Raw genomic sequence first — 12,524 nt, 5'->3', positions numbered from 1 at the left:
TTGTCTTATTCAACCTATCAATGACACAGTACTACAACTACAAATTAAACAGTTTATAAGTGTTTATGTAATAGTTAAAGCACCACTGTGCGTACAATATGGAAATAAAAGCATGAGAGTGTGGGCGAGAGACAAAGCCAAAGCCGAGCCTAATATAGCACGAGTCAAAGCCGAGTGCTATATTAGGCTTGAGACCATGCCCGAGTGTTTTTATTTTTATATTGCACAAGCGTAGCGGTGCTTTAACTGGTTTAGAGTGCTTTCTTGTCATCTTGCTTGGAGCGTTCGTTTTGTGAATTCAAACTGCGTCGGTTTTCAGCCATCAGACAATCGGTAAGTGTTTATGTAGTACAGTTGTGGTAGTAATACAAGCAAATAGTATCTTTTTGGCTACTTTTGGCAATTAGAAATGTTATGCACATGATCTTGTTTTCGTATTTATTTTCCAATCAATGCGTAACTGTTCTTTATTTTCCATACCTGTACTTTATTGTGACACAAATGGAAAATATGGCACACTTGAATGCGTTACGGAAAATAGAGCACTCTTTCGCTTTGATCTCGCCAACGCAAAGTACTTTAAAAGTGTTTATAAGTGTTTACGTTTATACCAAAAATTCACTTTTGACCTTATGACCTTAGTGATACACTGTTTATCACAATATTGTTTGTTGTTACAGTCATGTCTCTCTACATCATCCACTCCTTCACCCCAAGTGTCATCAAATAGGTAGTGGACCTTTTCTCTTTTAGGTTGTCTACTTCTACAGATCGGCTGGCATATGCCACAGGATGTAATTGGATAATTATTGGGCACCCAACCCTTCCTTACTAGCATCTGTTTCTGAAATTATTGCAAATTAGGATAGGAGTTGTAAGCAACTTACTTCTTAATCTCTTGAAAGCAGCTTCGCAATCGGCCATCCAGAGGAACCATGTCCCTTTCCTGATACATGAATACAATGGATAATCCAGGAATATTTTTCATAACAAGGTGACGATAATGAGATGTTAACCCCCAGGAAATGCCTCAACTGTCTCATATTTGTTGATACTGGAAAATGTTTTACAGCATCTAAATTCTGATTGTTATAAGTTCTTGAATCCTGCCAGTGTCAATAGATGTCCTAAATAATCTACCTCGCCACATACAAACATACATATTTACACTTCTCAGGATTAAACTTCAAACTGGCTTCTCTAATGAATACCATTCTCAAGTGCTTAACATGATCCTCTAGGGAAAACTGCTGGCGCGTACGTCACACCAAATGGCATCACTCTAATTTCAAATAATCTTTGATTGGTGATGAATGCAGTCTTTCCCTGGCTGCGGTCATGAACCTTAATCTGCCAATAATACCCTGCAGCAACATCTAAGGTAGTAAAGCAGTGAGATATTCCCAACTAGTCTAACAGGTCATTGATCCTTGGAAAAAGGAACAAGACTGGGTTTTTTACTGAATTAAGTGCTCTATAGTCTACACAGAACCTTGAAGAACCATCACATTTCCTGACCTAAACTATTGGACTCAACCAGGGACTTTAGATGGGTAAATTACTCCAACTCTCTGCATCTATTCTAACTGCTTAACTACTTCTTGGCACGCAGCAAAAGATGTTCATCTAGTATCTCTTAGGTGCTTCATCCCCAGAACTAATTTCAAATTCAGTCATACCTATTTCTCCTCGTTCATCATCTTTTATGCTGATGATCAGCTAATAACTGTTTCAAAGGAAAGTAATCATCTTCTGACATATGATTGCTCTAATAAACTTGTTAATTGTGTTTGTCTCCACCTTGTTTGTTCAACACGTTTTGGTGGTAAGTTAGCTACACTATATAGATTTAACGTCTTACAGTCATACCAACTTTAAGCTCACTGTTGTGTCACCATTATTCATTGTGATGATTCACTGTGGAACCATCTTTGTTGATTTCTAGTAAGGTATCCTCAACCTGTAGTGAATCACACAATGTACTCGATGGCTTTACCATAGCTGTTTGCGACCTTCAAAGGCACTACTACTTAAAAAATTTGCTAGCAAATGTACAGCTGTAACTAAGAAATCTTCTACCTTGGCAGACTCTTCCTGCGTACCTGGCTCCTTGGTACCTGTATTTTGTCTCTTTTCTATGAATTCCCAACCCTTGGTGTTTCTTCTTGGCACCATCTAATTGTTCCTCCTTTCCAGTAGCTTTGGCCTCAGAATCAGATGTAGTTGTCGCACAAAAAGGAACAACTTAAGCTTCAACGAGTTTCTTATCTTTTGGCTTAGTGTGGGTATTGCTACAGCAGCATACTTTGGAGTAGCTTTCACACTAGGGAGACAGTTAACTATGCCTAATGATGACATGCAGCTCCAGATAAAAGTAATTTGTCAGGTGCCGCTGGTTTAACATAAATATACAGTAGCATGCAACACTTTCTCACTAAAACTGAATGCTACCTCCATCTGTCCATCCAACGTGATGGGCTTCAGGTCATAGGTACATGTTTTGTGGTCCAGTGGCTTAAGCTAGCTTAGCTTGGCTATCTGTATCTATCAGACCTGTTAAAGGGACTCCTTCTAGCTTGACTCCTACATAGCGGGACTCTTTTCCTTTGTTACTGCAATTGGGCTGGCTTTGTGTAAATCATCTTCTATCTCTTTATTCATATGTGGTGCCTTTCTACCTTGATTCTCACTCTTTAGTGTTCTACGATCTTTGGCTAAGTGACTGAGACTGTTGCAAAAACAACACTTGCATCTTTTCTGGTAGCCTGAATATCTAGTATTATTTAATACACCTCCAGACTTAAAAGTGCTTTCTTGGCTCTTGTGTTGTGATCCCTGTTACTACTCATTGTTGTTCCTTCTATAGCTCTGCTAATTTCTTCTCCTCATTTCTAGCTGCTGTAACAATACTCTATAATTCTGGGCTCCAGATACCATTAGTGATTCAATTAAAGTGTACAACAAACATTCTTGTAGTTGGCCATACAACAACTTGTCCCTTGTCTCTGTAAAATTATTTCTCATGCCCAAATACTGTCTGAAATACTTCCTCTTGGCATCTTATAAAATCAGACTTGATCTCAATTGTTTGCTGATTAACATGACAAAAATCCAATGCTGTTAAGGTCTGATTACCTGGGTCTAGTTATTCTCTTAAGGCTTTGATGGCAGTCAGATACATACTGTACATGTAGGTAGCTCCTCAGAATCTATTCTTGTAAGGCCTGACCTCTCTGATGTCCAGCTAACTGCACCAATGTCTCCCCTTGTGACCATTCATTCCGTTTAGCAGCTCGTTCAAATATTTGGTGCGAATCATCTAGTGTAATGCGATTATTTTATGCAGTAAATTCATCAATATGTAGTGTTTTCCACATCAACACACCAGTGAATTGACGTCCAGATGAATAGTTGTACTGGGTCTTGGTAGACTTGATGGTTTAACACACACGAGAGCTGGTGATGTTTGTGATTATGAGCCTTTCATCAAGGATGGAACTAACATTTTACGATCTAACGTCAGCAATGTTTCAATAATGCTTCCCTTGGGACAGGAAGGTGAAAGAAAATACCATCCAGACAATTCCTCCCTTTAGTGACTACTACTTGAACATTTGTAGGATCATGGTTTGACTCATGGAGAACTCACTGGAGCAATGAAACAACTGTAGTGAAAATTATAGTTACACTCGTTCATAAGTTAGTTACTCTGGTTGATATAATAACAATGTTATGTTGCTAGGAGATTAATTAACCACTGTACACCATAGTGTAAACAAGTATTTTGAGGCAAATAGTGTTGTAGACTGAGCGGCTGGTCTGCATGTCAAACCAACCATAAAGTTTGTCTGACATTGTATGGGCATTGCTGAAAAATTTTTATCACCTCTGCATGAGATACATTAACAATTTAATTTAAACTTGCAGTTTCCCCATACATTATCTATGTGAGGGTGAGGGAACAAAAGTTGCCTCTTCTGGGCTGCCACATGGATAATCTATACATTTGGGAAATCTACAAATTCAACATATGAATTTATTTTGTTATTTGTAGGTGTGATTATCAAAATTAAGTTCTCCAAGTTTTAATATGATAGAACATATGCGTATATCATGAGATTGAGATATGACATTTGGGGTTTTCCCATAGATTAGTACTAGTAATTGCCCAGAAGGGACAACTGTTGCCCCCTCACATTGATATCATAAGTATGAGAAATCTACAAATTTAAAAGTGTCTTGTCTCATGACCTACTACGTATATATTATCCTTTTAAAACTCGGAGACAATACCTCAGTCATTCATCCCTACAAATATTGCAAAATTCAGGGTTGCCAGAGGCAGAAATAAAAATTCCTTTATATGACATTCATCCATTCAAGGATGTGTAATATGTTGGGAGTCTGGGGTCATAGTCCCCGTAGACAGTTCACCCCTTAGTATATGCTCTATATACATCTGTATTTTTCTAGATATAAACTTTCAAACCTGGAAAATATTTTATAGCAATATTGACTGAAATTAGCTTGTTGGCTTCACAAAAAACTTATGCAAATAATTACTACAATAGAAACAAATTCTAATTATAAACAACAAGCTCAAAGTGATAATGCAATAGTTAATATCCTTTGTTTAAACTATGTAAAGCCTTTTCTTCACAATATTATCTAATGTAATTGTGTGTATGTATCTTGATAAATCAAAGCATATTAAATTTTAATGCTGGCTTTAGTCTCACTTCAACATAATCGTTTGTGACCCACTGAGCAAAAACTGGCCATTTTCGCAAATCTGTTTTGCCATAAAACCATATTGAAATGCACTGGGTAAAAAGTATGCTTGGTACATGAAAACTTTACGCACACCTGAAATTAAGCTCAAATCAATAAACCTATATACCACTGGATTCACCTGTTAATGGAGAGTAAGAAAACCTTTGTTTTGTGCTCACACAGCAAAGGATATGTGAGGTAAAGGCGTTTATTTACAATGCAGTAAAAACAATGTTCACCGACATCATTTCTTAGTTGGAATGGCCTTATTCTTTGTCAACACAGAGGAGTACAGGGAAAGCACTATACCTTGACTAAATTTCCAGTTCATGGTGCACAATTTGAGCCTCATAGCTTGTTTCAATCGTGAGTTATGATCGATTATCTAAGCACATGTAATTTATTTCCCATATTGTTGCTGTACAAATTGAGTTTATCGCTGTTCCAACTGTCAAGTGCTATAACTCCAAGACCGTTCATCATTATAAAGGCTGAAACTTTGGCTGTCCACTCTCTGTTGCCATAGATTTACAGAGATGCAATAAAATGGAATTCAAGGAATGTGCGAGAATGGCCAGCTTTTGCTCAGCCAGTCACTTCATTCACATTCATCATCTTAGTAATTATAAACTTATTTTTACTTGTAATTGAATTTTCAGTGCTTGCATTGGAATTGGGTCTATTGTACTACACAAACATCTATAGATTTTGCCAATCCACTTGTTGAATTTCATAAAGCTAGTATTCCATTTTACAGTAATGGTAAATTAAGCATAATTTTGTTCTAGCATTTTAATGTTGTTTATTAATGATAATGCTATGTGTGGTTTGTCGTAGCGACAGACGAGCGCTGGTTCACACAACTTATTTTTCACTACTAACAAAACTCCCGCCTTTAAGCAAACATTGTTACATTAAAAGGAACACCAAAAAACCTGTCTAACCCGCTAATAAAAACCGGTTCAATTACCTACGTAATTATATGATGTCATCGCGTTGCGCGAGCCGCGACACTCCCCAGACCAAAGTACTCCCTTCGGTGTTTAACCAACTCTTTATCTTCTGTCTGGCGGCTATCGTTGCTTTTCTCCTTGGACGACCAGTCATTGACATCAAAAAATCGTCGTTACGACCTTCAGTAGTACAGTGACTTGCACTATCAGTTGGCATCGATTTTTCAGGTCCATCAATATCTTCAGCTTCATCAGTCATTTCAGCCGCATTTTCCTCAACAATTGATACAGGATGGTTTCCCTGCATACCATCTACTTGATCATCTGTGTTGTTTCTGATATCAGGGCATTCAATGGGGTACAACAAACTTAATGCTCGATGCAAGTATCTGTGTGGTGCGACAAAGACCTTAGCCGATCTAACCCTTTGGTCTCGTCCTAAAATCATCTCGGATATCTTGCCAATTCTCCACTGACCACGAGGTAATTTGTCCCTGATCAGCACTACTTCGCCCACTTGAGGACATCTAATCACTTGTCCACGTGACTTCTTTTGTACTCGCTCTCTCAAGCTCAACATATAATCGTTCTTCCATGAGCTCCAAAATTGATTCAGACGGTTTTGACCTTTCTTCCAAGTATTCAACAACTGTTGAGCTGTGTTTGGCTTGTTCTGAGCATCAAATTCTGGGTCAGAATCATCAACTATATCAGGCATGATATGCTGAGAATGCAGTGAAAGGAAGTCAGCTGGGGTGAGTATTCTGCTGGAGTTGATGTCTTCATCAACATATACTAAGGGACGCGAGTTCACTACTGCTTCCACTTCTGTCAGGACGGTTGTCAGTTGCCTTTCCGTTAAACATTGAGTTCCCAAGGTCTTCCTGAGGGCTCTCTTAGTAATCCCCACCAATCTCTCATAGAACCCTCCCATCCATGGAGCCAACTCAACAATGAATTTCCGTTGGATTCCTTGCTTCGTGGAGTAATCACTGACATCGCTACTTGTCAACATTGTGCTCCAAGCCTGGTCAAGAGTAGCCTTCGCCAACTTAAACTGCTTAGCATTATCAGATACGATCTGACGGGGCACTCCTCGCCGTGCCATAAACCTACGTAAACAAAGTATGAACTCTTCAGCGGTCATATCACCAACAAGTTCAAGGTGGACAGCGCGAACAGCTAAACAGGTGAATAAGCACACCCAAACCTTGGAAATCATTGTTTCAACACCTTCATCAGATGTCTCATCAGATCCTTGTACAAACTGTTTAATGTACATTGGCCCAAAGTAATCAAGACCCGTGAACTCAAAGGGTAATGATCGGGCGACACGTTCTCGCGGCAATGGTGGCATCTCAGGCATTGCAAAGGGACTTCCTTTGAACTTCCTACAAATTCGACAATCTTTCAAAACTTTTCTTATAAGAGCACGTCCTTGAGGTATTCAGTACTGTTGCCGGGCTTGCGCTAATGTTTGTGACACGCCTGAGTGTAGCATCTTCTTATGATAGTGCTCAACTACCAACTTGGTGAAGTACCCTTGTTTTGGCAACAGTACAGGATGTTTTGCTCCTTGTGTCAGCTCAGCATTAAGCAATCTTCCATAACATCTGAGGAGACCATTCTCATCAATCTGCAAGTTTAACTGATTCTTCAAGTTACTCTTCTTCCCATGTTTGACCTTGTAAGCAACATCTGCATAGTACTTCTGTTGAATGTGGAGTTCCCACAATAGCTTAGCTTTCCGCATCTCTTGAGCCGTTAGTGGTCCTGTCAACAAATCTCTACCATTCTTCAGTTTACTAATAAACCGTAGGGCCCAAGCTGTCACTCTCAACAGCTTTAACAGGGACGGATACCTGTTCTCATCAATAACAGAAAGGTTATGCCTTGTTTCCATGGGTTCTCTGGGGAGATCCTCCCCGCAAACAAGCTTAGCTTCATAGAAAGTTTTGCTTCCTTTAACTTCAGTTTCAAACCCTTGTGGACTATCATCACTGTCAATCGATCTAGAATCTGGCCACTGCTGAACTGGCTTAGCTAACCAAACTGGTCCATTCCACCAAATGGAAGATGATAGCTCTTCTGGGGATTTTCCCCTGGTGGCCATGTCTGCAGGATTGTCTTTTGAGGGTACATGAGCATACGTCACTCCTGTCAGGGATTTGATCTCTTTCACTCTGTTTGCCACGAAAACTGACAGAGGTTTGCTGGTTTTCAGCCAATGCAGTACACAGATGGAATCAGTAAATAATGTAAGACCGGAAGTTGGTAAATGAAATTCTCTCATAACAAATCTTAGGGCCCTAACTCCAATAAGAACAGCCAACAATTCTAATCGCGGTATGGTCGTTTCTGATGGTGCCAGACGAGTCTTTGAGAATACTAGATCAACTCTGCAAGAGTCAGTAGATGACTGGTGTAAATAAACAGAAGTCGCATATGCCATGCCTGAGGCATCACAAAAACAAACTAATCTGTGTTCAACAGATCCCGACCCTTGGTCACTAATGCCAATAAACCTCGGCAGATGATATGACGGAATACATCCCAACTGCTTGCTGATTTCAAGCCACTCCTTCAGACACTCATCATCCAGTTTCTCATCCCAATCCAACCTTTTTGTCCACAGCTTCTTCATTAACAGTTTAGCTTTCAAGACCGTAGGTGAAAAAAAACCTAGAGGGTCAAAAATACATGCAGCCATCTGTAACACTTCTCTCTTCGTTGAAACACTTTCCATCTTATCTAAGGAGATACCAGGTACCGATAACACGTCCTTGCACAAATTCCACTTGATACCAAGAATCTTCTGATCTGGATTAGATGTTCGATCAGATTGCGGGATAAATTCCATGAACTGCTGTGAGTTAGATGCCCACTCTCTCATATTCATAAAAGCAGCTGCAAACACGCCTTTAGCCTCCTTGTAGAGAGTCTTGGCTTCTTCAAGTGTACTGACTCCGCTTATCACATTGTCCACGTAAATGTCTCGCTTAAGGAGTTCAGCGAACTGGTTGTCACTTTGCTGTAAGTGATACGTGATGGTGGCTGCTAACAAGAATGGACTAGATATCACTCCGAACGGTATGCGACAAAAGCGATAGGTTTGAACATTATCCTTCAAGCTTGGAATTGTGGGGTCCTTCAGCCAAAGGAATCTAGTGACGTCTCTGTCCTGACACTGCAGACCAACACTTAGAAAAGCTTTCTCTAGATCAGCTACCACAGCAATAGAATGTAAACAAAATCTAATGAGCAGCCCACAAAGGTCAGGTAACAACACCGGCCCTCGATACAAACATTCGTTTAAGCTTTTGTTGCTTTGCTTTGTCTTAGCTGAGGCATCATACACCACCCGCACTTTGGTGGTTGCTTTTGTGGGGGTAACTACTGCATGGTGTGGTATGTAGTGCTTAGCAATACCTTGAATTGACTCACTTGATACTCTCTCAATTATGCCCCGCTCTAGTTGTTCTTGTATAACTGCTGCGTAAGACTGAAGTAGCTGAGGATCCTTCTGTAGTTTGCCAAGCGTGGACTTGAGCCTGCCCTCGGCCAGTTGATAATTCTCAGGTATTATCGGATTTGGCTCTTTCCATGGCCAAGTGACAAAGTACCTGTTGGCTTGGTAACTCACTGTCTTCTGAAAATTCTCCAAGGCCTGATCATCATCGCATGTCTTCGGTGAATCTGTTATTCCAATGGCTTCAAGATTCCAAAAGGACTCCAAATTGGGTCTAGAAACTGAGAGCAGATCAGTGTTATTCATAACATAGACATCTGCTTTGGTGTCCAAGGTAGCAATTTCAAGAGTGCCAACTAAGAGATGTGACTCAGTACCCTTATTTAGAGCAGTATTCTCAGTTTGTCCTCCTAAAATCCAGCCAAGCTTTGAATTAAAGAGAAAAAGACCACCTCCCAAGTCCAATTTTTGTGGTTCTAGCAAATCGAAATAACAATCATTCCCGATCAACATGTTGATTGTGGCTGACTCAGTGTAGTGGGGTAATGAATCGGCTAACATATCCTGGCCAAACTTCTTGTTTAAAAACTCTACATGTTGCGTCCCGAGTGGGAATCTGTTGATCTTGCCAGTTATGCTAGGGACAACACTGACACCCAAAACCATTGAGCTTCCATCCTTCAGCATCAGTTGTAATCTACTGGGTTTGTATCGGAGGTACTTCGGCTTCTCCGTTCCAAATGTAACGACAGTCAGCTTCTCAGGAGGATTCAAATGAAGGCCGAGATTCTTGGCAAGCTTCTCCGTAACATATGTCCTTTGACTGCCAGAGTCCAGTATCATTCGTACCGAGAGTGAGCTTTCACCTGAGATACTCTTAATGGTGCATGTGGCTGTCTGCATCAGAACTTGGTTGCTTGAGGTCAACATCGCCTTCTCTCCTTCAACTACACTACTGACTGTCTGGGCTTCTGTACTACTGTCATCCCTCACTTCCTCACTTCTTTGACTTTCAATTCCAAATAGCTTAGCACACAGACTTCGATGATGACCCAGTTTGCCACAATGAGCACACTGTCTGCTTCGTCTACAGTCCTTTGACATGTGTCCCCTCTGCAAACACTTGAAACAAGAATTCTTCAATTTTTCTTTCCTCGCCTGTAAGGTTGTAACCTTTGTACATTCATCAGACCAATGGGACTGCCCACAGTAAAAAGACTTGATCTGCACGGGGATAGTTCTTGAAACCGTGGTACTTCTAGCATTACTCGCTAACAAAGCTCCTGCCGTAGACTTTGAGTAATAAAACTGTCCCGACCCTTCTCTTTGGGGATACTTGGCATTGGGTCTCACTGTGGGACGAGGCTCACCACCTGCCATCTCTAATGCTGTTATATGCTTCTCTAATAACTGTCGTAGCTTAGGAACTGTCCAGTCTTCCCCATCGGCTTTCAACATGTACAACTGGTACAAAACTTTCTGTGGTAGCTTCTCAGATATCAAAGCCACAAAGTGGCGATGATTAACACTCTCTCCCATTGCCTCAAGGCTGCGCAAATGGCGCTCGATTGAATCGTAACATTGCCTCAAACTACTGGTTTGATTAGTAGCAGCGGGGAGATGTGACAGATTACGGTAGTGTGCATCTATGATCAGCTGAGGATTCCCAAATCTACGCTTAAGCACGTCAACAACCACATCATAATTGCTCTTGGATAGCTGATACCCAGAAATGGCATTAAGCGCTTCTCCCGTCAATCTTGATTTGAGGTAATTCATTTTATCAATGGAGGAAAACCTAGCCTTATGGATAGCCGCTTCAAACTGGTCCCAAAATTCTTGCCATTTGAGGACATCCCCATCAAAGGAAGTAATCTCTATATGTGGTGGCTTAATGGGGGCTTGTACACTAGTACTAGGTGGTGTCCATATACTAGATAGATCGGAACTTACTGAGCCCAGTTGAGTTGCCTGCTCTGTTGCACTGGTATTGTTTGATGTACGGCTTCGAACTGTCTCTAGCATGGCACGCTTCCTTTCCAATTCACCTTTCAGAATTTTCAATTCCGATATTCTACTGACAACGTCATCAATTAACTCTGCCTCTTCGTCAAGAACCTTTTGAAACTGTTCCGAGCCCTCTGTGTCATCATTTTGCTCCAATGCCTCGATTACCCTTTCATTCGCCGACTCAAGTCGCGACAGCTTCGCGTCCAAGTTCATTAGGACTTTTCCCACCAACATAAGTGACTTAACAACTTTCGGGAGATCGTCATCGACGTCGGCTTGCATTAATTTCTGGGCTTCGGCCTCTTCCTTAATTAACGCCCTCTTCTCACGTGTGCGGGAGCTTTTCATACTGCTGACAAGCGGCATCTTCAATTCTGTAAAATTCAAAAAGGAAACCAACAATCACGTAGCTCAAAGTTACTCGCCTTACGTGGTACCGTTTCACTGTCACGGTACCACAACTTCAGGGTTTTGGGTTACAAATGAGTAAGGCGACTCGAAACGAATCCACGCTCTTCACCCTTGAATTCCCGGGTTTCGGCACCAAATGTCGTAGCGACAGACGAGCGCTGGTTCACACAACTTATTTTTCTCTACTAACAAAACTCCCGCCTTTAAGCACACATTGTTACATTAAAAGGAACACCAAAAAACCTGTCTAACCCGCTAATAAAAACCGGTTCAATTACCTACGTAATTATATGATGTCATCGCATTGCGCGAGCCGCGACATGGTTAGCAGAGATGATATCCTGTAGCAAAAATGAAGTATTAAATTGTTGCTTACTTAAATCAGTGTCCCTCCTTATAAGCACACAATTATTACAGAATATGCAAACACATTCTAACATTCCTGCTAAGCATGTGTGTTTTGTTTAATGTGAAATTCATTACAGGATCAGCCGACTACAATATCACAGGACAAGCCACAGTTAAAGCCACCAGATTTAACTAAACCTTTTCTAAATGTCCTACATAGATGCTTGGTGGGATTTCTACAGTGTATGATAATTGATACACATGACAGTCAATACAAAGATATAGCAAAAGCTGTTCCTATGAAGAAAGCAGCTGATAGTTCAACAGAAGACACTGCTACTATTACATCAGATGTCAGAAAAGATATTGAAGTTATTCAAGGGTATATTGAACGAGATCCTCTAACACAGCTCTACTATGTACATGATGATTCTAAATCTCAAAAATCAAAGCAATTTTATTTAGACAATATTGAAGAGTTGTTCAAGAAGTGTATGACTATTGGTGGAGGTAATAATACGCATGATTTTTAGTGTATTAATTTATATATCCATAGTTTA

The 12,524-nt window shown here is 40.5% G+C and overlaps 1 protein-coding gene across 1 annotated transcript in view; it reads left to right on the top strand.

Annotated features, from left to right (window-relative positions):
* LOC136254830 (uncharacterized) overlaps nucleotides 1–12,524 on the top strand; it is a 93,650-nt gene that overhangs the window by 71,154 nt on the left and 9,972 nt on the right. Inside the window, exon 9 of the mRNA XM_066047588.1 lies at nucleotides 12,102–12,474. Coding sequence (XP_065903660.1) covers nucleotides 12,102–12,474 — 373 coding nt within the window. The remainder of the gene's footprint in view (nucleotides 1–12,101; nucleotides 12,475–12,524) is intronic.

Source organism: Dysidea avara, chromosome 4 (genome assembly GCF_963678975.1).
Source record: "Dysidea avara chromosome 4, odDysAvar1.4, whole genome shotgun sequence".
Taxonomy (NCBI): domain Eukaryota; kingdom Metazoa; phylum Porifera; class Demospongiae; order Dictyoceratida; family Dysideidae; genus Dysidea; species Dysidea avara.
Note: the sequence above shows the minus strand (reverse complement) of the source record. Positions and strands in the feature narration are given on the sequence as shown.